At 42.5% G+C, this 25,912-nt stretch overlaps 1 protein-coding gene across 5 annotated transcripts in view; it reads right to left on the bottom strand.

The window, feature by feature from the left end:
- The window catches only part of cabin1 (calcineurin binding protein 1), a 45,357-nt gene that overhangs the window by 13,112 nt on the left and 6,333 nt on the right, over positions 1-25,912 (bottom strand). For 2 of the 5 annotated variants that reach the window (XM_037777131.1, XM_037777132.1), the window contains exons 15-34: positions 25,714-25,851; positions 25,089-25,277; positions 24,745-24,987; positions 24,473-24,626; positions 24,260-24,375; positions 23,415-23,576; positions 22,113-22,319; positions 21,053-21,198; positions 20,631-20,892; positions 20,226-20,396; positions 19,012-19,101; positions 17,853-18,013; positions 17,550-17,761; positions 15,143-15,208; positions 14,250-14,429; positions 13,110-13,504; positions 11,642-11,755; positions 3,047-3,210; positions 2,855-2,951; positions 2,049-2,732 (exon numbers count right to left, since the gene is read on the bottom strand). In XM_037777131.1, coding sequence (XP_037633059.1) covers positions 2,049-2,732; positions 2,855-2,951; positions 3,047-3,210; positions 11,642-11,755; positions 13,110-13,504; positions 14,250-14,429; positions 15,143-15,208; positions 17,550-17,761; positions 17,853-18,013; positions 19,012-19,101; positions 20,226-20,396; positions 20,631-20,892; positions 21,053-21,198; positions 22,113-22,319; positions 23,415-23,576; positions 24,260-24,375; positions 24,473-24,626; positions 24,745-24,987; positions 25,089-25,277; positions 25,714-25,851 — 3,951 coding nt within the window. The remainder of the gene's footprint in view (positions 1-2,048; positions 2,733-2,854; positions 2,952-3,046; positions 3,211-11,641; positions 11,756-13,109; positions 13,505-14,249; positions 14,430-15,142; positions 15,209-17,549; positions 17,762-17,852; positions 18,014-19,011; positions 19,102-20,225; positions 20,397-20,630; positions 20,893-21,052; positions 21,199-22,112; positions 22,320-23,414; positions 23,577-24,259; positions 24,376-24,472; positions 24,627-24,744; positions 24,988-25,088; positions 25,278-25,713; positions 25,852-25,912) is intronic. The other 3 variants (XM_037777134.1, XM_037777135.1, XM_037777133.1) reach the window with 3 other exon arrangements.

Raw genomic sequence — 25,912 nt, forward strand, 5'->3', positions numbered from 1 at the left:
TTTACCACCTTGAGAGTGAGGATGCCATGATGCAAAAGATGCAAGATACAGATCTGAACTATAACCACACGCAGCTGTGCATTGCAGCAGACCACAAAACCACTGCAGTTTAGTGCAAGTAGGTGCAAAAACAGAAGATACTTCTGGAAAACGTTCAGGCGTATTAATTGCACAGCTCATTTGACGACAGGAAACATGTCGTGGCTGGTTCTGGTTACTCTCTCTTACGGATGTGTCTGAGAAAATGTTCTCCTTGCTGTCTCTTAAAGAGCACAGGAAAAAAAAAATCTAAGCTGTAAGCAAAGCACCTAAAAAAACAACACAACAAAAAGAGCTGCTGAAGCTGGCCCATCTCCTCCGATTTCTTCTTTCTCCTCTTCAGCTGTCCCTCGCCTACTACCCTCCCACTCCAGCTACAGCTCTCTGGCGTTACAGATAATGACATGGCAACTTCTGTAGGGCCAGCATTGATCGTGAGCTCAATATGGCTATATAAGCTGATGTGGGCTGTTCTGCAGCTCCATCACCAATGCCATAGAAAGCACTCAGGTTGGACTAACTTTCAACAACCGAGGAACATTTTGCTCTAGAGAGATATAAAGAAACTCCTCGCTTCTTTGACACTGCCCACACAGGAGAAGGTTAACATAATGTGATGAATTTCACATAATAAGCATAGTTTTTCAGATAGCAGCCCTTTCCCTGCTTCTGCTATGTACTACGGGGAGCCAAAAGTTACTATACATTACAATACATATAACCTAATAGACCTAAAAATGTAGCAATAATCTTGCAATACACACAGATCTTCGTCTCTGTGATGGCACTACACATCTTACACAACTTTTTGGCACCCCATTCTACAGGCATTACATACAAGTCTTTCACCGTTCAATATAGTCTTTGTATGGGAGCAAAAATTGGCAGACATAGATGCAAAAAAATTGATTCAGCACGTTCAAAATGTAACCCTAGGGCCAGTCACTGCAAATTATAAATTGTGAAAATGCTGCCATGATAGGGCTGCCCAATTAATCGAATATTAATCGTGATCACGATTCTGGCTTCCCACAATTAAATGAACATGATCCGCTATGATATTGATGTTTAAAATGTGTGCTCCGCTTATAGAAAACGGCGCTACATATAAATAAATCAATCTATATCAAAAAAATCAAAATCAAGCGCTTCCTGAAATAACAGCAAGCCACCAGCCGGTGATCGAGATGTTTTGGCTTCACTTTTGGCGAGCGGTCATGCCGCTAAACGTGCAGCATTACAGCCCGTGAGAAACTTTCCTGAATGTTGCGCCTGCAGTTCAGCGTAGAAGAGAAATATACTGTATATTACTCATTTTGCCCATAATGCACTGAATTCAGGTGAAGAACATTATTTTAAGTCTTATTTTGATGCAAAGATTTGTACATTAGCAGGATCGTAGCACAACTTGAAAGTGAAATCACAAAGCAGTACTCTGTTTATTTAAATGTATTTAAATGTGTCCTTAAAAAATCAATGAATAATCGTGATAACAATATTGATTTAAAATAATCATGATTATCATTTTGGCCATAACCGTGCAGCCTTAAGTGATGAGATGCATCAATTTCACAGGTTTAATTAAAAATCAAAAAAATCAACAGTGACTGATCCACAGCAGCTCCCCCACCTACTTGTAACGACATGTAAAAAAAAAAAAAAAAAATCCCATTTCATTTTAAAAATACCAAGTGTGGCTACTTTTAGAGTCAGCAGCCTGTTTCAGGAGTAACAACAGAAGACAAAGAGGTTGAATTTGGGTTACTGAGAGTAAAAACAAAACCGCACTATAAGAGCTGGATTCGTCAGTGTTTGAAAACTGAAAGAGGGAAAGTCCCTCTTCTACAGTGGGTGCTGCGTTACTAATTCAGCTAGAAAAGGGGTTTCCCAAGTCCAATGTATTTTAAGAGGGCTCTTATAAAGCATGCATGACTTTGCAAGATAACAAAAAATGACAGCAGCGCATATACTTGCAACAATAATCTGTGTGCATCTTGGAGAGGTTTTACCTGTTTCATGAGCATATAAGTCTCTGACATGATCTTCTCGATGCGTGCCAGGTCGTATGTCATGACTTTCTGGCCTTGCTGCCACACTCTGTAGGCATCAAGCAGTAACGTTTTTCCGGACTCCACATCCTCAAGAAGCTTCCTTTTCCTGTTTGGCCTTCGTAGTAACCCCTGATCAGTCCCGCTGGCTGCCACGGTGACCTTGGGTGCCAAGGCTTGGAGCTGCTGCTGCCTGGAACTGATACTTAGCTCCTCTAGAGACAGCTCTGGTGTCCGGCTGCTGTCAGTAACTTTCTGCTGGGGCTCCACAACACTCAGGGAGGTCTCGGCCTCCGTTTGGTTGCCCTGAGAGTCCGTGGTAATAGCGGGCCTCCTCCAGTGGCCAGTGTCCATCTCCATCGGTTCCTCTGGCCCTGCTTTGTGCCCCTCACTCCCCGCAGTCTCTACCTTCCCAGGGTAGATCTCCTGAACTTTACTCCCTTTATCTATGGATGGTGGTGTTGGGGTGAGTTGTGCCTGGGAGGCTTCCCTGGGCCCTGTGTCAGTGGCACAGACTCCCTCTGTGAGCCCAGGCTTCTTAGGCAGCGCATGTTTGCCGTCCTCTGAACTGGGCCTGTTGGATGCGTCCGTTGTGGTCATCTCCCCCATGGAGGGCGCAGGCGCTTTGTGAAGCTGCTCCGACACCTGAGAGAGAACAGAACCTGTCAAAACATGAAGTGGGTGCATGCCAGACGTCCAAAACGCTGAGCGGCTCTCAGCTCTTAGTGTGTGTGTGTGTGTGTGTGTAGTGATTTGTGCTTCCTTACCCCTGTGAGACTGTTCAGATTGTCCTCCAGGACTTTTACAGTTAGGAAAAATGCTCTCTTGGCCAAAACCTGGCGATCAACATCCCGTAAATACTTCCTTCATGGCAGAGAAAGAAGCAAGAGGAGAGTGGTCATGGAACAAATACATAATAGAGAAGAAAAACCGCAGTATCAAACAAAGTGTGTCCTTACTTTCCCTGGTCAGGGGTTCTCTGCAGCATGAAAGAGACTTTCACCAGAGTATCGTGATCCTTGAGCTGAGACAGCACCTCCAGCAAGAGGACAATGGATCGGTTCATATGAGATGCAAAACTTCCTGGGCGATCAATCTCATCTACTGGAATACGCCAGATGCCCTGAAGAAGACGAGGAGAGAAAAAAGAAGAAGCTGGAGTTAAGTTTGACTGGGCTAAAAACAAAATATTATGTTTTTCCACAAACTGCGAGTGAAACATGGCACAAACACACTCGTTGGTGTGGCCTTGGCTTTTTAGCAGGAATTCGATTTTTAACAATTACAAATATAATTCCAAATCTGTCAAGGAGGCCAAAAGGTGTCGGGGTGGAGCTGTGTACATGTAACTGGTTTCCCATTTGACTGGACACCAAGCCAACAGGCTAATTTGGGAAATTCTGAAAGTTATGTTTTCATGACCGCTCTCTGCTGCTACTCCAGGAGTATATGACACACGGAAACAATCAACAGGGAGACGTGGAAAAACTGAGAGGAAAGAAAGTAGAGGAGAAAGCAAAAGGAATTAATGAGAGTTAAAAACATGGCATTCAAACAAGAAAGCCCTAATGAGGGGATGGGAAGGCTGCAGGAGAGATCTTGCGTACTGGCTGGCCATGTGGGAGGTGAGGAGGGAGGGATGGGGTGGCTTTCTCTCTGGGCACACATGATAGGCAGGCTCATTAGTGCTCAGGTCTGTCCAAGCAACGCAACAGACCAGCAGACTGGCTGCCAGCAAACAGTCCTCCTTTGCAGAGAGCGTGATGAGGTGTTTTTTTGATGGACGAGTCCACCTTTTCTGTGAGCACATGTCCTCTCAGCAGGTGAAGCGAGGCGAGGTTCTGCACTCTGAAGCTACCGATGCGAGCGCAGATGGTGGCCTAGGCTAAGTACGGTCCTATAGCACATGGCGCAGGGTACAGCTTCTGGCCTCAGAAAATGTGAGTGAGGGAAAACAAAGATGACCATATCAGGATGGAACAAAGCAAATGAGATGGCTCTATCAGCTGCTGAAGGCACTGGGGAGCGTGGCGCTCCTCCTAACAGGCAGCTCCAGATTGTCAGATGACATTTTCAAAGCCACCGGAGAGGAACAAAGCAGGAAAGAGAGGCAAAATGAAGCCATCATAACAAATCACATTCCCAGGGACGGGCTTATAGCCTGCTCACAAGATGGAGCTCACTGACAAACTGTCAAATCTGGCCATCTCAGACATAATATAGTAACTCACCCCAGAGAACCCAAGCTTCTTGTGTTTACATTCAAGACTTCCTTTGAAAAATCCAAAGTCAAGGAAGTATTTTTCACTTTAAGAGGACCAGTGTGTAACATTTAGGGGGATCTACTGGCAGAAATGGAATAGAATATTAATAAGTATGTTTTCAATCACCTGTAAATACGAATTGTTATGTTTTTGCTTCCTTAGAATGAGCCGTTTATATCTACATACGGAGCGGGTCCTCTTCATGGTGCCGGCTGCCATGTTTCTACAGTAGCCCAGAACAGAAAAACCAAACACTGGCTCTAGATAGGGCCATTGGCGTTTTCATGTTTTCGCGTCAGAAAATGGTGAAAAGTGTTTCCCAAAGCCAAAGATGACGTCCTCAAATGTCTTGTTTTGTCCACAACTCAAAGATATTTAGTTTACTGTCATACAGGAGTAAAGAAACCAGAACATATTCACATTTAAGAAGCTGGAATCAGAGACTTTTGACTTCACTCAATCACTCAAACCTATTAATCGATTTTCAAAATAGTTGACGATTAATTTAATAGTTGACAACTAATCGATTAATCGTTGCAGCTGTACTTTGAGAGTACTAACAATAGCCATGTTCTTTGTTTACGTTCATAATGATCATTTAGGGGAAGGGGCTTTGGGGGGAGGCTTGAAGACTGGCAGTGTTGCCGACTTGGTGACTTTCTCGCTAGATTTAGCAACTTTTGGAGCTAGTGCTGCTAGCTACTTTCATTGGAAAAGATGTGGCAACACTGAGCTGAGTTTTTCGGTTGACCTTACCTTTAAGTTCATGAGGGCTACTGAACTTTTTTTTTACAGGCACCAGTTAGGATTAATTTACAAATAAACCTCTTCTGCTCAGAAGATACAGGAGCCAAATCAGTCTGGTGATTTGATCCCAATTCAGATCTAGAGGTCAACAAAACACTCTGAAGAACAAGTGTATGGCTCTGATGCCTGCGTGAAAATGAGAAAATTTATTATTATATGATGCAATCAGGCAGGGCTTGGGAAGGGTTTAACCTTTCAATGCACAGATTAGTAAATGCCTCCAACAGGAACGGGACAAGTATGATGAGGGGGTGGGCTCCGCACACTTAGAAAAACATCTCTAATGGAGGAGAGTTGTTCTTCATCAGAGACCCATCCAACCACAGCAAATCTGTTTAGGGAAAGCAGAGCCATGGCTTTACACAGATTATGCTGTAGCACAACAGCTAAAGCAGATTTGTAAGACTTTAACTGCAATGATTTTAAGCATCTTTTTTTGTGAGAGAAAATATGACCAATGCTTGATATCTAGAGCAGCTTTGGCAGATGTGGCAAATACATAATGCAAAAATCAGACAGGGATTAAGATGCATAGCAAAACAAGGGATGGACAAGGGATGAGCAAGGGATAAATACATGACAAGAGGAGCCTTTGGTACAAATGGAATCAGATCTTTCTTCAAACCATTTTCAGGTTCAAAAGGGTTTCTCTGTTTAGTTGTAAAGGATGAGGAGAACAATTAGACCGTGGACGCGTCACATCATTAAGTAATCCTTATTAGTCACTTGTTCATGTATTACAAACAGCAGCATAAAGGAGTACTGTTGCAGCATGACAAAGAAAGACCATGAAGAGCGGTGACTCTCTACTTCCTTGCGTGAAAGCCTGAGCCAAAACAAAAATGCTGTCTGTCTGCTGAACAACATTTGGGGGAAAATCCTCAACCTGTTGTCTTATCAACTTCATCTACTCGTGTCTCAACATGCCCTCAGTGACAGGAAATACACAGGCCCAAAATATGACCCATAGTAAAACTTTATTTACTGCAGGGAAGTTGCACAAACTGAGTGTTAATGTGTCTTGTACGAACAGTAGTCACTAGTGCAGCTTACTGGTAACAACATTATCACTATTTCATCAGACAACTACAGCTTTAGATTGTAAGATTAAAAAAAAAATCCAAGATGGCTGGTTACCTGCTAGTGCTACCAGGCAGGTGGGTGGTGTAATTTTACATCCTTCTACAATCTTCTCTACATTGTCGCATCTTACATGCAGGTATCTGAACAATTAAGACTTTCAGGAGGACTTACTTAAAGGCATTTTCTTTTGCAGTTCTGCACCATTCAACCAGAGTATCACTGATTTAAAAATACCACACTCTTAAGTAGAACACAAACTCTCAGAAAATTGACATGAGAACTCTGCTCACACACTCGATTTTGTAAAAAGTCAGAGGGAAAGAGAGAAAGCGACTCACCATCACCAAAGAAAGCTACTCCACGGTGCCTGTGTTAGTATTCTTTTGGACAGTTTCTTGCTGGCGGTAGCAGCACCAGCAGCCCTGGCAGTGCCTCCACCCTGAAAGAGGCTCACGCTCAGAGAGCAAGGGGTGGGCTGCATTAGGGTGCTAGGGTAGCGAGAGCTGCAGGAGAGAAGAAGGGGGAAGCACAGCTGCACACGGCAGAACAGGAACAGAAGAGGAGGAGGAGGAGGAGAATGGCAGCTGCCTTGGCAGGAGGAGAAACAGCGCTGGAGTCAAGGCCTATAAGCTCAGTGTGCCACTGACAGACAAGCCGACTCGGTCCTCTCCTGCTTTCAAACCCTGCCATCTCAAAACAAAAACACCCACGCACTCTATCTCAGCTCTCCCCTGACCCCAGCCTGCTGGAGTTCTCTCCCCCACCTCCTCCCTTCCTTTCCCTCGCACTATACACAGCGTACAGCCAATCCTCGTAGGCCTTTGCCAGCCAATCGGAGGCAAGCGGAGAAACTCCCGCCCATTAGTGCACACCCACACAATACACACACAAACAGGAGGAGTGAGAGAGAGAGAGTAATGAGGAAGCAGAACGAGTGCAACGGAGAGGGGAGATGAGTAGAGCGAATAAGAGCCAGGGGGAGGGGTAGAGCGTGATCAACCTGAAGACGGAGCAACAGGAAAAGAACAAGAGAACATAGACTGGCTGAAAAATGAACTCGGTTCTACCACATCAACGTAGTGGGAGGCATCAAGAGGATGGCACACATATAGTGAAAAAGAACCAAAAACCTGAGTGAGAAAAAAGGACAGGTTTGTACAAGTAAAGCCCCCATTAACCACAGAAACACAGGCTGAAGAACAGTGCTGTCTGAACAGATAAGATTGTGTTGTGTACATACACACACACACACACACACGCACACAGTATTTCCTCAGCCAGCGGTACACTGACAACAGCCCTCACCTTCTTCCCTTCCTCTCTTTCAACTCTGGTCGTGTCTCTCCAGCTGGTCACCATAAACATACTAAGCAAACACACCTTGTTTTTCCTGCTTCCTGTTGTGTGAGTGAGGAAAAAAAACACTGCTGAAAAATGTCATGCTCAAGTGAACAGAGAGCAGAAGAAGGCAATGGAAAACACACTGCCAGTTTTCACCCTCCAACGTGCAAATCAAAACATCTACTTCTACAAAATGTGTTCATTGGTCCAACACTCCTCCCCTAAGAAAAAAAAAATAACAAGGTTCTCCTGAGTGGAGCTCCACCTACAGCACATTGCACAGCTGAACACACAAATGTTTGAGTCATACATCAAACTGTGGCAAGCAATAACTGTTCCCCAGAAGAATATCCTCACCTAATATAACAAAGACATTGATTCCTGCCTATAAGCAATCAAACATGAATGCTTAGATACATATCAGTTCAAAACATGTTCTCCGAAAAGTTACGAGACCAGGATGGACTTATGTTTTTCTGAAATGTAGCAACAAGGACATCCATTTTCTCTGGAGCTTCGTCGAGAGTGGATGTGTGAGTGGGTGGAAGAATATGTAAGCAAGAGTGTGTGTGTGTGTCTGGTCTGGAGGGAGGAAGGAGGAGGCAACACCGTGCCAGAGTGAACACAGAGGGATTCCTCACGACCACAGTAGTCCTGAGCAGCCAGAGGGGCCTGTCGTTACGGCAGCATTACAACCAGTTTCATTACATTCAGCCTTGATATTCTGTTACAAGGGCTGGGAATAACTGTATTACAATATTACATTACAATAATCTGCCCACAATGATGACAATGTTTCAGCACAAGATGATTTTGCAATAGTCTGCAAAGGTCTGTTACATCACAATATCTATAGAAAATTACAAAAAGAGGGAGATATAAAATAGCCAAGTAATTCCTCAAAAAGCAGATATAAGCTGGATTTATTTACTGCATTATGGAGAGCTTTAATGCAAGCAAGTAGAGTAGTGAGAGTCTGAGCCTTCTTAACCTGCACACTGGTTCAAAAACAACAACATGCCATCATTTAAAATGTCAAACAGCCAGTAAGTGGCAGAACAGAGTCCAAATGTCCTAGTATCACAATACAAATGTCAGTGTACCAATAATATATCGCAATAAACTGTACCGTGACATATTATAATTAGGGCTGTCAATGTTAACGCGATAACGTGTTAATGCAAATTAGTTTTAATGCCATTAATTTCTTTAGCGCATTAACACAACTTGCAATTTTTAATTAACCTCTTAAAAATAGTGTGAAGGTACTGCTATCATATGAAACTAGAAAAAGGAGGCCAAATAACACTCCAAACTTACGCTAAATTTTGGTGAGGAAAAACTGTTATGGCCATTTTCAAAGGGGTCCCTTGACCTCTGACCTCAAGATATGTGAATGAAATTGGGTTATATGGGTACCCACAAGTTTCCCCTTTACAGACATGCCCACTTTATGATAATCACATGCAGTTTGGGGCAAGTTATAGTCAAGTCAGCACACTGATACACTGACAGCTGTTGTTGCCTGTTGGGTTTGAGCTTTCCATGTTATGATTTGAGCATATTTTGTTATGCTAAATGCAGTACCTGTGAGGGTTTCTGGACAATATTTGTCATTGTTTTGTGTTAATTGATTTCCAATAATAAATATATACATACATTTGTATAAAGCAAGCATATCTGCCCACTCCCATGTTGATAAGAGTATTAAATACTTGACAAAATGTCCCTTTAAGGTACATTTTGAACAGATAAAAAATATGTGCAATTAATTAGCAATTGATCATGATTAACTATGGACAATCATGCGGTTAATCGTGATTAAATATTTTAATTGACTGACAGCCCTAATTATTAGTTATCATTGGTGTAAAAGTAAGCAGGCCCTCCTAGAGAGCACTCACGCTGACAACCACACCAATAAATTATGCAACACAACCTCATCTGGATCATTTCTAAACAGCAATATATAGGTTACTTTATGCCGGCCCCAGTTAATGTAGCCCAGCCAAAGCAAGAAGGAAAAGTAGGGCATCATGACCTACATTAGGGAACTTAGTATTCACCACCAACAGCCTCACCGAGGTGCGTACTCGGCCGAGAGTCAAGTCTCCTCGACATCAAGGTACGATATGTTTGATATAATTAATTTGTGGCAGCTCTCATGCTGGTCATTCCGTCACCGGAGAGATGAGTCAAACACATACGATATATCTATCAAAGAGTGATTAGTCAGGCTCAAACGCAGCTGTCAGCTGAGATTGACTTGCCTAAAGTATACGGCTTAGAAAAGCTGGCTTGAAGGGTTCTGGTTCAAAATCCACTTCGACCTGGCAAAAACTGTATGCTGAACAATGCCCTTCTATCCATCTACAATTGAAAAAAACATTATCCGCTGTCGCTCTCATGAAGCTGACAAAATGAAGGATGAAAATACAAGCTATATAATGTGTTTCAGCAACTTTTTGTTTATGTACTTACTGCCCAGAGAACTCATAGATTCAATGAAACCAAGCATGTCTGATTATTGGTAGAGAGAGAGAGGGCTTCGTTCGAAGGGAACAGTAAAGCTCCAACAGTTGGCATGCCAGGGTGGCAGGTTTGCCTCCAGACGGGGCTCTGTGAGAGCCCAGTGGGAGCCAGGGCGCTGCAGAGCTCTCCTCTAGCTCAGACCTGGCCCACATCACTTTCACAGTCTGCTACCAGAAGCCTTCTGGAGTCGGCATTTGACTCTACAGCCTATGTCCAAAATAATGTGCACCACCAAAATATGCCCCGACAAGTGACTTATATGTGATGCTGACATGATGTGACACTCTATCTGCTCTGTAACAAAAGTGAGAGCATTAAGGCTTTGACAAATCACAGAAGGGACAAATCCAAAAAGTAAGCCATTGAAAAGACATAATATCTGCTTAAAGTGAAAAGAGTTAAATAAACTGACATGCAGAACAGATGACAGATTCAAACAGTAATCTCCTCCACTGGAACCCAGCGGAGGCCTTGTAATTCTGAGAGGCAGATAATTCAACAATCTCCCACTGTGCAACTCCATTTATAGCGGCGCATGCATCTAGTGATTCATATTTGGGGCTGCTTTTTGTGCATCCAATTGAATTATGTGAATAATATGTGTGTGAAAAGGGTAAACCTAACTGTAGTACGCCAATCATTCGCACACAACAAACACGCAGACAGCTCATTAGTCACAAACGTGAGGAAGACACACTTCAGTGCTTCCCTGGTTCTTCCTCTGGGAGTCTCCATTAGCTGCTACTGTGCAGTTATGTATTATGATGAAGCTAAACTTTAGAGTTGGAAGACGTATGAACAGTACTTCTGTGGGTGTGTGAAACAGGTATTTTGTATGTTTGCAATAGGAAAAAAAATATTCTAGTTATGCAGGCTATTGGCCAATGTGCAATAGCCACAAAACAATGCTTAACACCTCAGATAAGAATATCCCAGCCCTGTGATGGCTACTGCATCACTCTGCCTTTTTACATTTACATTCAAATATTTTCTGAAGAGAAACCAAGAAACCCAATGTACTCCCACACACACAGGTGCTGCAGCCCTAAACAGTACGTCTTTCTGATCTCAGCAATCTGGTTCTACAGATGTTGAATTGAATAAATTCTAATCAACTTATAGCTGTAGAGTTTTTCTTTTTACTTGCCAATACCCTGAAAGGTACTGTGAGTGTTGCTAAAGATAATACATTCATTTATTAGATTACAAGTAGAAATTTCCACTAATTCATTCAGGCATGCCTGACTCTTCATCGCCAAGCCAATTCTTTCATGCAATACTTACCTTGAAAGTCACTTTGAGAAACAACACCAACTTTGTTTATGCCACAAGAAGGTAAATGTTTTCTGCCGCATGTAATGTTAATGAGATCTTAACTATTTGGTGTTACTATAATGGATTGCCAATAAATCCAGTGATGACAGGTATCTCTATAATGCATGAAGCAATGTGCGGGAACGTATTGACGTGGAGAGGAGGGAAAAAAACAACACATGCAGACATGTTGAACATGGTGAACTGACTTACATTGAACAGGTTTGTCTTGTTTCTTTCACAGAAAAGTCCTTGTGCTGGCATGTGCTTCAGCTGTTGCCATGGGACACTGCTTCCTAGCAACACATCTCGGGCCCACTGTAGGTTCTGTGGCGGGAAATAAATAAATAAATAAATAAAGGAGGAAAGAAAAACACATGAATTTGAATGTACACTTTTATATACACACACACACACAACAGAATCCCTAATGAGAAAACCAAGGGGATACCCCTCCTTCATCGGAATAGATTGACAGATGTGATAAACAAACAGATGGGTGCAGTATTTAATATATTCTAAAACAGAAAAGGAGAAAATTATGCTCATTTGCAATCAGGAAAATGCAGACCTCCTTTCGCAGAGTGATGACTCACAAATCAGTGTCTACACCAGTGCCCTGTTAGAAAAGATAGCAAGCTAACGCCACTTCATGTTATCTTTCACAAACCCAGTAGGCTAAAGCATGACATTACAGGCTCCCTCTCCCTCCATCTTTGGAGTGAGGATAAAGCTGGTCAGTCGATGTGAATGGAGCAGTTTTCCTGAGAACAAAAGGGGCGCGGAGGCTTTTAACACTGGATGTGTCGGGTTGTGGTTGCAGCTAAGCAACCTGTGTCAACAGCATCACATCAAACTGACTGTGTCATCGAGTCACTGCCAGGGTGCATTTGCTTTTCATCCAGTTCTGCTGGGTGGCAAAAACTGAGGGAAACTTTACCACCCGTGTAAGCCTCCATCAAAAGTTATTCTGCATTTAATTGAGCCTCAAGGAAATTATCTTTAATTGAACTTATTAATTTTAGCTGTTAATAATAAAATAAAGAAGAAAAAAAAAAGGTTTCTTCAGTCTTGTAGCAAATTAGGAAAACATTACCACTGGGAGCCATAAAACCCATGATGCTGCACATATAGTACTCTGAGGTCAAATGAGCATATTACCAAGCATAAAATATAAAAGAGCTTGGACCTTTCCATATGCAATTCACCCTTAGTGAGTAGGGGCATGGGCTGTATTAACAAGTTCGACGAATGGAGTGCTGACAGAAGGATGCCACCAGAGGAAAGCTCAACGCAACCTCCCTGTGCCAAACTGGCTGAGAGAGCACTGCGCTACCACCCACGCACACCTCTGCCCACAGAGCCTTATAGCCAACACAGGCTGTTTCAGCAACTCGTGTATTACTGCAGAGCTCAGCCACAGACCCACAAGAAAATCCCAGGAAAAAAAACAAAACAAATAGCCATCACAGCTCTGATATACTTATCCCTGAAATAATGAATGCGAAAAAGGTCCATGTGTCTTTTGAGGAAATTCTTAGCAAGCCCCATCTTCTGTAAATGTCACCAATAATGACGGGGGTACTGATTATAGGTTTATCGCTTAGGTTTAATGGATGACTTGGCCTTTGGAATGCAATGAGAATGGACTAGTATCATCAATTACCAGGGGTGGACTGACCTGATGGGTCTTGCTGTTGGAGTAGAAGAAGGCCAAGCGGTAGAGACTCTTGTAGTGCTGAGGGAAGCGGCCGAGGCAGAGGAAGAGAGCACGGACGCACATTTCCACCAGCATTCGCCTCTGGTCGCCGCGCTCTGTGGGCAGGGCCTTGGGAACCTCGATCACCTCGGCGGGGGGGTCTGGCTTCTTCTTTCCCTCGCTGGCTGGGGTTTGAGGAGCAGCGTGTTGACAGTGGGCCGGCTTTGGAGGGGTGGCTGGGACAGGCAGAGGATGAGGACAAGGGTCCGCAGAGACCTTGGGGGTTGAAGCCTCGGGGAGCATCACCACGACAGCTTCTACTACTTCCTGGATAACTTTTTCTTCCGTCTGGATGCCAGAAGGATCTCCACGTGATGCTTAAGTAGGATTTAAAATCAAAGACTTTAGGACATGAGTTTTACATGTTAGATCAGTTCTCTGCTTGCTTAACCCTCTGAGACCCACATAGACCCTTTTGTCTTTTTTAGGGGGGTACAGGGGATTTTAAGGAAGAGATAGCAGGTCAGCAGTAGATGTCACATAGAGGTGGTGTATATCATCTGAAAGCTGGGAAACCTGAAGAGCACTGTGTGTCAAGTTGATCTTGTCATAAATCAGAAATAAACATTAATCAATTAATCAAAATAAATTGTGAAAGTGTATAAGGGCTTAGAACATTATGATGGAAGTATATGATTTCCATGCTCTATTATATCTCATAAGTTGTTGCAGCAATTTTGGGGTTTTTGTTACACAGATTTGGTGTTAAATTTAACCATTTGTTACCACTCAAAAATGTATAAAAATTATCAATAATTCCACCAAGACATTGCCGAATACCAAAGAAAAAGCCTCTGAATCCCCTAGGTTTCTAGTTTGTGGCTGTAAAGTTTCAGGCTGTGATTATCCTAGAGGTCACCACAGGTCATTTTATAGAGTGTGGTCAAGTTTAAAAAAAAAAAATGGTATCTATGTGAAATGGCTACTATGGGGACTAACATCATCACACATGAATACAGTTGGGCTCATTGGATCTACAAGAGTCTCAGCTTTACAGTAATGTACAGTAATGGTTCAGGTAAAAGCAGCCAGGAAAGATGAGTCATTTCAGCCCCAGTGTACCTGTGTCCTCAGATGCGAACTGTCCGTCCTTCACAGGGGTCGTGCTTTCCGATGACGATGAACTGGCTTTCCCAGAAGCAGGCTTGTGGTTGCTGTCTTGTGAGCTAGTGGGATCTGTGAAGGCGTCCTGGGTGGAGTTGGAGTCAGAGAGCATCACCACCTCACTGTCCTGACTGCGCTCTGCCAAAACAAAAAACATCATGGGTCATGCCGTCAGTTGCATGGACCCAGATCAAATAAAATGATTTCAGCCTTTGGGGATATGATGGATAAATACACATAAATAAATGTTTTTTCTGTCTGAAAAGTGGGCTTTACGTACTTCTTTTAACAAACTGATTATACTGTAATTTAAGGTGGGACAATCTTTTATTGGTCAGTATATTAAGATTACTACATTGTATGGATTTCAACCAATTATTCAAAATGTGCATGCTGTGTAGGCTTTTCTCAAGCTGTTGGTTGGCGACTTGTTTTTAAATGCCAAACTGTTATAATATGGAGGGGGGAAAGAAATAAATATAATTATGAAACAAGAATAGGTCATGAGCCACAAATCCTAATTAGTGCATCCCTAATGACGCATTGTTATAAAAGGAGAGATGGTTTGTTTTTGTAAGTGGTCCAAAACCAAAATGCCAGCATTCCTCTTAATTGCCATGTTGTGCAGCCTCAGCAAAAAGTCCTTGGCAGGGAACTGTATCTAACAGAATCAGAAGGGCAATACGCTTTTGCTATTTCAGTGAATAATGCACACGGGGGACTTTTCAAAAAAGATTCACAGTCATGAGTTAACAGCAAAGTTACAACTGCGTATTCAGTGCAAGAATGCACCTCATATTGGATTAAAAACACAGCCTCTTAAAGAGTTTGGTGGGTTTGAAGAGCAGTACCATTCTGGGAAGCCAGCCACATTGCAGACCTGGGCAGGCAGTAAGCATGGTCAAACTCTGGTGAGGCTGTTGAAGATACGGGGAGCTGGTTTTAAAATGGAATCAAGAAAATCAATATCTCTGAATTTATATTAAAAAAAATAAATCTGCATTTTCCTTCATTTAGCTTTCTGAATACAGATTGAATGCCACTCCCCTTGAAAATGTAGAACCTGATTCAGACACACATATCTATAAGTGCAGTGCAAATATTTCTGAAGATCAATATTTCTCTCCTAAACTGAAAAAACAAGGTTTGTGATATGATCAGTGGATATAACCTAGAGCTGCCTCTTCAGCAAAGCAGTTGAGACACTCAGAGCCCTGGGAAATCCCCTTGGCTGGCTACTGTTATTTTGCCTCATAACTGATGTCCTATTTTACTGTCAATAAAGCAGCACATGGTCCGGAAAGAACACTTCTACGGTGTAGATGATGAACAGGAGATCATAAAAGGAGCATTTTCCCAGATAATGATTAGATAAAAGGCATGTCTGAATCAGGCCCTACACTCGGTCACCTTGAGGACTCAAGCCAGAAAAATTGGACGCCTACAAGCAAACATGTGCATGGTGGGGTATTTTCACCTGCCAATAACAGGCCGGCCACATTCTTCTCGACTTGGCATTTTCACACTAATTGGCCATAATTGGGAATTACGTCCAATTAGTGGAAAACACATGATTCACGAGAGATTTTGAAATAGAAATAGAGACTTTCTGTCAAATTCAGCCCACACCAAACTCAAATAAAAAATGTGACCACATGATACACCAGACAATTAAGTGAAGTGTGATAAAAGGACGGACTCTGTCCAGTCGTGAAGACATTCACCCCATTAGAACTACATGCATATAAAAATGGCAAAGCAGGTGGTAAAAGCAAGCAGGCAAAAGAGGTAGCAGGCAGGTAGGTAGGTAGGAAGGAATCTGGAAAGGGTGACAAAACTGGCAACATGGGCAATATGGCTGCGTTATTTGCACATTCAAGCTAAACATGACACATGGGGAGGGTGAACAGATGTCACTGCTTTTGTTATATGGAGAGAATGGTCAGGACTGTTTTTTCCCAGCAGCATTTCGGCCTGTTTCACAATACAGAGTTGCAACTATTGAAAATGTTGACTACAATTCTGGAAAATTACATCCAGGCTGCTTTAAAATCAATGTGTAAGTTATGTGGCTGTTTTCTGTTAATTCTAACATCTCGGCGACACAATAAAATACCACTGAAGCTTTCTCAGACATTCATACTTCTAAGTCTCATCTCTGCAATCCAAACAAAGACAAATATTTTTGCAACACTGCAACTACAGGAGTTTACATAAAAGACGGCCAATGTGCTTGAGTCAAAAGGTCAGTGATAATGTGCTCTGTGTACACACTGTACTAGATGTACATTACTGAAAGCAATGATATACATCCAACACATTACCGCACTGAACTACTAAGTCGGTTTTTCAAAAACACAAATTTTCTACTTTCACATCCAGCTTAATGCGGAAATAAATACACACCTCTATGTGGGTAGTACAACACTGAAAACGTTCTTGTTCATCGCCATGCAGAGTAACTCAACTGGTTTGAACACAATATCCAATTGGATGAATTTAAACTTTGAATTGTGAACCTTTTGAGAGATGTCTGTGATTGTGTGCTTGTATGTGGCTGGTTTGTTGTGTCATCTCGGATCTCATTTGTTCTGTTCTACTCAGGGGTCTCTTGCTAAAGAGACCTTAATCTCAATAAATTACCTGATCAAATAAAGGTCATACTAATAAGGCAGGTGCTTGCTGATAAATATGTATTCAGTGTAACCAGGACATATTAGCAAAGTGCTCTGGGTTAGCACCTGGGATCTCTGACTATGCAAACCGCTCTGTTTAACCAACACACAGTGAAGCAACAATCAGGATCATTAAGAATGTGCAGCGATCTCTCCCTAGGCTTAGGGAAGTTACAACAAAGCAACAACTTTAACATATTAGGAGAGGCAAGATGATTGGTAAGGACGAAAATAAGACCAGCAATAAAGCAGTGACTAGAAATGAATGTTATTTCAGCGCACACAAACACACACATACGCACAGACACAGGCCTTAATGCTCTCTGCAAAACTCAATCTTCTAATCTATCCATTTCAACACTGCTGCTTTGTCAGGCATAGCAAATTAGTCAAATAATCAGTAGCCATATTGCCCATTTCACCACATCCCAATCACCCAGTGCGTGGGGATCATTGTAACTGAAACCAAAGCCATTAAGCATGGTGATTAGCAATCTGAGCACTCCCCAGTGGGCCTTCTGTCCCAGTGCAGAAAGGGCAAAGAGCCCAACCCCAGAGACAGTGTCTAGGACTGGGACTGTACCATCAGCCTGCTGCTCCTCATGCCGCTGCTGCTGCCACTGCTGCCGTCGAAGTGTTTTGCGTTTGGCGTAATCATGGTCAAACGGTGGGGCCACGTAAGGAGGGGATGTCAGACCTGGGGTGGCAGCTGATGGATGGGAGGAGCTGAGGACGTTCCCTATGCAAACTGGCGAGCAATTAAAGTCTTCGTCCATCAGGGAGGGGGGTTTCTCCCTGAAAATGAATCGAGAGCAACGTTGAGAAGGAAGGTTCAGCCGTGAAATGCTTTTTGTAATTACTGCTGGGTTATATTTTTGTAGCTTACTTTTCAAGGGATCTAGGCATGCTTGGCATGCTCTTCTCTTCACCCCTGGCAAATGGCCCGGTAGCAGCCTCAACCAGCATCCTGAACAAGAGCTCATGTTCCAGATCAGACACATCACCCTCTAATAGTTTTAGGGTGGTGGCACTGAGACGGAAATGCAACTAGAAGAAAGAAAAAAAAACGTGTAATGGTCCACACGTATGTGCATAATGTCTTTAAATGTGAATGCTTTCAGACAGTTATCTCACGTAACACAATTAATGTGACACAACTAGAAACTATGGCCCTGTTCAGACCTGGTATTAACATGCGCCCTGAATGATCGGCTCACAAGTGGACAACTCTAAGTACAGGTGTGAACCCACTCAAGATGCATTGAGGACGATTGAGATCCGATCGCTCAGACCACAATCAGAAGTGGTCTGGGCCGCATATGGTCACATTCTTTTAGCAGTGTGTACGCGACCACATCCTGGACCACATTAAGGACCGCCTACTCAACCGACGTCCTGCTTGGATCCGCGGGATCACAGCTCCTCAGTTGTGTAGACAGGCAGATGCGAGCACTAGTCTGCCTGGCAGCATGGAAACGGCTTCTGTGCACTACTGTAACCTGTCTGTATTTTATTAAAATATATCTTATCTATAGGCTACATATCTACAGACTAGGCACACAAAGTGCATTATTATCACTGTCACTGTTGTGTTGGCGTTTTTGTTCCGGTGCTTTGCACGGAACTGACACCCGCCCACCCGCCCAACCGCCCGCCCGCCTGCGCTCTCTCATCCCCGGCCTACTGAAGCTCTGTACCACGCTGCCTTTCGGCGGCACGGAGATCCCCGTGGACCGCCAGTACAATAATATTTTGATGTTAATAAAATGTACCCAAATCAACGAATATGTGGGACATCACTACTGACATTCACATAATATAACGTCACAACGTCTGCTGTATTAGCCATGTGTTTACTAAGCGTTTATTTACATATAGAGCGGGTAAGTGAGATCCAATCGCAAGTGGTCAGTGGAGACGTATTATAATGCCAGGTGTGAACAGACGTACTTAAAGTTGTCCACTTGTGATCGGATCACTCAGGATGCATGTAAATGCCAGGTTTGAACAGGGCCTATTTGAGCTACCGGGCACAGGCAATTTACCTCCAGGGCCTCCATGGCCAGGTCAGGAGGATTATGGTAATGGATTTTCCGGGGGTACCTGGCAGCTTCTTCATGCAGATAGTGTGCTGCCTATAAATATAAAAGAGGAGAGAGTCACCAACACACAACAGAATCATCTGGCAATACAAACTAACAGCTACAATGGAGGGAAGGAGTGCAATAAGGAGTAGAAAACAGCCATGTGTGCCGACATCAGAGTTCACTGTGCTCACACCGCCCCACTCATCCTCTGCTGACCTCCATGACACTGTGTTTCATACAGGTTCATCTGCCTCCACTGATCTAATCAGAACAGAGCGATGACTAACTCCATACATTGTTCTCTCTCGGAAAAAAAACATCTTGCGAGGGTGGAAGGGCAGCAATCTTTGTTTCTGTAGGCGGGTTATGAAACAACTCCAGGGAGAGCATGAAAAATGTCTGCAATCAACCGAAGGATTATTCCAATTACTTTCAACAACGGTTATCATTTCCTTGGTTTTTACCATCATGACAACTATATTAAATTTTCCCAACTTGCCTCATTGACTTCTATAAATTGTTGCCCATTAGACTGAAGTACTCAGAAATATTAGTTTTTCATTAGGGAAAAAAATAGATAATGAAAAAATATGGTGTCGTTAAATCAAGACTTCAACCTTCGGGAATTTTGTACATCAGACACTGTATGCAGGTCACATTGCAGTGTGTATTGTGGTGTTGGAAGATGTAATAAGTAAATCTCCTTTTAAGCTTGAACCCTATATTTCTGTATTTGCCCTGTGAGAGAGCAGTATTACTACTACAATAAAGAAAACAATTATCAGGATGGTGGAAAACAAAAGTTGAAATCACTTTAAGATATCCTTTAACACAGGTTCCAGCTAACATTCTTTCATTTTTTGACAAATTTTATCTGACGCCAGAATAAATGAACACCTTAGCAACAAAGTTCATTATTACACATAAATTATTGTCTGATTATCAGGTAACACCCTGGCCTGTAAAGCTCTGGTTCCCTTGACAACATTTTTTCCATTGGGTTTTGGATTATTGCAGAAAATAAACTCTATGGCAAACACACCTTTATGATACTTATATGTTATTTTCGCAGTGTAAATGCAATCGGCAGAATTACAGAAGTGCTAAAATGCTAACTCATTTCCAGGTTTAGGATTCATTCCTGTAGCACTCTTTACCCTAAAGTTGTTCACCTTTTTGTAAAGCTGCAGATATTCCACTGGAGGCTGTTTGCGTTTCTCTGCTATCTTCCCGAGCATGTAGTGAATGAGCCACTCTTCTTCATCACTGTCACCCTCGCAACGGGAAGCACCCTGGAAACACTGGAACGCCGTCTGCAACATGGTGTCTCTCCTTTCTTCCATCTGAAACAACACACACACACACACACACACACACACAGCAGAGCCTTCATGAGTAATTCAGCTCAAGGGCGACAGATCAATTTACTCTACAGCAAATTCACGTGTGGAACGAGCAAAAGTGACAGGACGGATGTGACATCTGTTTAGCTCACACATGGAAAAACAGCGGACTTAACATGAAGTGACAGGGAATACAGATGAGAAACAAGATGACTCTGTTAACATGAGCCTCACCTGTTTAACCACCTCTGGGGGCAGCTCGTTGCGCCACTGCTTGAGCTGCCGCGAAGCAAATGTATGCAGCGCATATGAAATAGTACCGTACTCGATCCACAGAGACAGGTTGGAGCTGTCTATTTCCAGGGCCCTCTTGAAGCAGTTGAGCACTGCCTGGGAGTGTTTCCATATCGGAACGTCACTTTTCAGCTCATTGGAGTTGAGCTTTTCCTGAATACGACTGGCCCGAGCTAAAGCCATACCTGCCCAGGAATCAAACCTGAGGGAAGATACGTGTTACTGGTAAAGTCACTGCACTTGATGTATTATTGTAAAATACAAGATGACATCCACTACACATTTATTTGTTATATTCATAACAAAAATAGATGTTTTGCAATGTGCATAAGCATCGACACCAGTGTAGAGAAATGAGCTACCTGTTGGGACACACGCATATGTCATGCATGTAGAACTTGATGGCTTTGGACTGCTCCTTGTTCTTGAAATGGTAATCAGCCAGCAGGTAGTAGATCTCATTAATGATTGGAGGTGCAGGAGCACTACCCTCAGGAAGGCATGGGGCCTTAAAGAGATCAAAATTCAACATTTCTTTAATAAAATCATGGTTCTAAGTGACAAACCACAAAGTAACAAAGTTAAGAGAGTGACATAAAGAGAGAGCAGGACTTAAAATTAGGGCTGTCAAAGTTAACGTGATAATAATGCGTTACGCAAATTTGTTTTAACGCAACTAATTTCTTTAACACATTAATGCAACTTTACATTTTTAGGTTATAGCGTTTCTGCCATGATATGAAACTAGAAAACCTAAGGAATCAATTGGTGCCATGTCAAAATAGCTTGTCGAGAAGGAGGTTAAATAACGCTCCAAACTTACGCTAAATTTTGGCAAGAAAAAATGGCATGGCAATTTTCAAAGGGGTCCCTTGACCTCTCACCTCAAGATATGTGAATGAAAATGGGTTCTATTGGTACCCACGAGTCCCCCCTTTACAGACATGCCCACTTTATGATAAACACATGCAGTTTGGGGCAAGTCATAGTCAAGTCAGCACACTGACACACTGACAGCTGTTGTTGCCTGTTGGGCTGGAGATTGTCATGTTATGAATTGAGCATATCTTTTATGCTAAAGGCAGTACCTGTGAGGGTTTCTGGACAATATTTGTCATTGTTTTGTGTTGTTAATTGATTTCCAATAATAAATATATACATACATACATTTGCATAAAGCAAGCATATCTGCCCACTCCCATATTGATAAGAGTATTAAATACTTGACAAATCTCCCTTTAAGATACATTTTGAACAGATACAAAATGATCGATTCATTTGCCATTAATCACGATACACTATGGATAATCATGTGATTAATTGCGATTGAATATTTTAATCGATTGACAGCCCCGCTTATAACTATTTAGCATGTCTGAGTCTGTGGTGTTCTTTACATTCAGTGCGAGCCTACTGACTGACCTTTTCTGTCATGCCCTCAATGTAGGCTGCCACTTCATCCATGGTGAGGACGGGGGTGTCACTCGTGGGGGCGATGCCTGCAAACCTCCGCAGCAGATTGGCTAATTCCGCAGACACTGTGCTCGTCTTATAGCTGTCAAACTCGGGCAGTGACTTTGGTTTGAAATACTGGAACATGAAGAGGGCATCACACCACAGCAGCTCAACCTGCAAAACACAGAATAAGGCCACAGGAAACATTAGTGTCATAGACCATTGTATTAGAATGGAACACACAGCGCTGGAGCAAATTAGTGGCACTGAGGTCTCCTGAGGACTCTCCTCCTCTTGCACTGTGGTATTACATAATTACAGTCAGGATGCCAGCCATCTAAATGCACTGACACACAACAGTGGGAATGACACCCCCCTGGTGGCTGGACACATGCATTACAAAAATACAACAGACAAGGGGCCGTGTCCACACAACATCACAGAGTCATGAGTCACTCTAGTGGTTAAATTCTCACAATATTATTAGTTATGACATTGTCTCGGAGTTTAATTTGATTTTTTAAAATGTAGATCAAATCTAGCTTTTCTCTCAACTCTCAATCACTCTCAATGTTGTGTTGTTTCTGAAAACATTTTGTGCGAGAAATAGGCATTACAGTAACAGAATCTTGTTTCATGTTTGATCAGCGCTGCCTAGTTTAACCATTAGATCGTAGTTTGTGAGTGATTGACAGCTGCTCAGAGACGGCAGGCTCCAGCTCGGCTACTGTCAGGATATAGTGACCATTTTATAAAAATAACTTTTTTTAAAAATCATATTTGCTCCAATCTGCCAACTCCAGCTTTAATACCATTTCAGGGCTTCAATTTATTTCAATGACAGCAGACGTGCGCACCTTACAAGCCGCCAAAACAGCATTAATGGATAAAGCAGACTTCCTCTGTGTTGTGCGAGGGTCAGTGAGGGCACATGTTTGCGTCACTGGCAGTCTGCTCTTGTTCAAACTCTCTCTTTATGTCGGTTTGCCAACACATGTGAGAAATCATACCAATTAGTCAAAGCCGTGAGCCGTTTTCACCGCCTCTTTAACACCCTTTGGCTTTTATCTAAATAGGAGCTCAGCCACATTTTGAGTTTTTTGTTTTTACATTTTAGATTACATAATATATTGGTTAGCTTAGCTGAGATTGACTTCTTTAGTATGAACCTAAATTGATTAACTTCCGAGCAGCAGTCACTTCAAGTTCATGAAACTAATCAGAATATACTAAATCAAAGAGACTTTTAGAAGCATCTGAGTGACTGACCTGTGGAGATGAGTGGTCCTCAAGGTAGCGGGCCTTGCTCTTCTTACTGGGGTAGGCATATAAGCAGAAAAAGCACTGTTCCAGGGCCATCTCCAACTCCTCTTTGTAGGGATGAGAGTCGTTGTTGGCCGAGGCTGCGACCTCTTTTTTCAAAACTTGGACCTACACCAAACGTAAGAATAAAGCTCTGTCAAACTGTTCAAATAGTGTTCACACAAATTAATTTAGGTCACACTAACACAAAGAAATTAGGGCTGTTAATCGATTAAAATATTTAATTGCAATTAATCGCATGATTGTCCATAGTTTATCATGATTAATCACAAATTAATAACATTTCTTATCTGTTCAAAATGTACCTTAAAGAGAGATTTGTCAAGTATTTAATACTCTTATCAACATAGGAGTGGGCATATATGCTTGCTTTATGCAAATGTATGTATATATTTATTATTGGAAATCAATTAACAACACAAAACAATGACAAATATTGTCCAGAAACCCTCACAGGTACTGCATTTAGCATAAAAAATATGCTCAAATCATAACATGGCAAACTCAAGCCCGACAGGCAACAACAGCTGTCAGTGTGTCAGTGTGTTGACTTGACTATGACTTGCCCCATATTGCATGTGATTATCATAAAGGGGGCATGTCTGTAAAGGGGAGACTCGTGGGTACCCATAGAACCCATTTTCATTCACATATCTTGAGGTCAGAGGTCGAGGAACCCATTTGAAAATGTCTATACCAATTTTTCCTAGCCAAAATTTAGCGTAAGTTTGAAGTGTTATTTAGCCTTGGTCAGACAGTATTTGCAGAGAGAAGTATACAAACAAACTTACATAGAACTTGAGGAGTGCACCATCTGAGTTGCAGCACAAGGAGCGGCGGCCAAGATACTCGTGAGCTGTGTTCAGAAGCATCAGCGAGGAGGGCAGCATGGGAGTGTCTGAGTCATCTAAAAATGAGACTTGAAAGGGTCATTCGGTGTAACAACTACCAAGGCAGAAACACCAAGGGAGAACTGAAGGCATAAAAACAAGAAGTCAACAAACCTTCATCATCCCCTATAGACATATGCTGTCGAAGCATACAGTTAAAAGCAGCCTCCTCGTGTTTGATAATGCGGTACAGGATGATCCAAGGCAGAACCGAGAAGAAATAAGGCTCCTTGGGATCGTCGGAAATGTTCATGCTCATATCAATCAGCTGAAAATAAAAAAAACAACCACACAATTAATTGTAATTCCATAGAGGCTGATCGGTTTCTTATCATTAGTGTCAATTTGTTTATGAAAATTGGTGTTGTCTTTGGCTCCCTTCTTACCTGAATTAGATTGTTTGCCAGTCGAGCCATACTAGAAAAGTGGGGGACGTTGCTTAGAAGCTCTGAGTCTTTGATGAAGCAGACCTCGGTGCCATCCAGCAACTTTCCAATGGTACTGACCCACTCCTCCTTACTAGGGGGCGAGTTGTTTGGAGCCGAGTTGAGCTGCTGCAGGGCTTCATTCAGAGCCAGCTCGCTGCACTCCAAACACTGCTGGTAGTCCTGCAGCTTCAACAGCGAGTTCTAGGCCAGAGAGAGAGACCAAATTCAGAGAACCATTGTCAACCATCACACATTTCAAAAGATGTACAAGTTCAAATCGATATTGTTGTAGCATATCTAACCTGCAGTAGCATCAGCTGAGCGGGTCGCTCTGGTGCTGAGCTTACAAACTCCAGAGGTTTATTCCTGCCGCCATAATTAAGAGTGGGCTGCAGCAGGCGCACAACAGAATCAAATTCTGCAGACTCAAAGAGACGCTGGATCTCCTCCAAAGACTGACAACGCTCCAGAGACTTCAGCCTCTTGTCAATCTGTCCATGGGGATAGAGGAAACCCAAAAGAAACCCACTGTCAAAACAGCTAGAAGCTCTTCAAGGGACTTGCTAATAGTTGTTTTTAGTATTTGGTATCTATGAACTCATAACAAGTTGAATATCAAAGCTATGCACACATATGCAGTGTAAAAATATCTTTCAAATAGAAAACATTTAATAAACACAATGTTAGCATTTTTCCTAATTTAAAAAAATCCTGACTATTAATAAAAGTTTGATCTAAAAATTTCAAAGTATGTCAGTGCCAAATTTCAAGAATTTTGACTAATCAGAGCAAATATTATGGCATTTTTCCTTATCATACTAAATATAGTCTCTGGGCACAAATGGGTTATGGACATTTCATTTTAATAACTATTAAAAATATGTTGGAAATAGAGGTTATATTGATAAAAAGACAAAGCTCACTGACCTCCTCCACAGAGATTGCTGCATCTACACGTAGGTTAGGCAGGCTGATGGTGTAATGTTTCCCTTCGGGGGTCTTTGGTTTGCTCTGCAACAGGCCAACACACACATCATAGCTCTCCAGGGCCAGCTCCATGTCTCCCTGACAAAAGACAAGAAAGACAGACTTACAAGTCACATCTGGCTGACCTGAGGGGGAGAGG

This window comes from Sebastes umbrosus, chromosome 8 (genome assembly GCF_015220745.1).
Source record: "Sebastes umbrosus isolate fSebUmb1 chromosome 8, fSebUmb1.pri, whole genome shotgun sequence".
NCBI lineage: Eukaryota > Metazoa > Chordata > Actinopteri > Perciformes > Sebastidae > Sebastes > Sebastes umbrosus.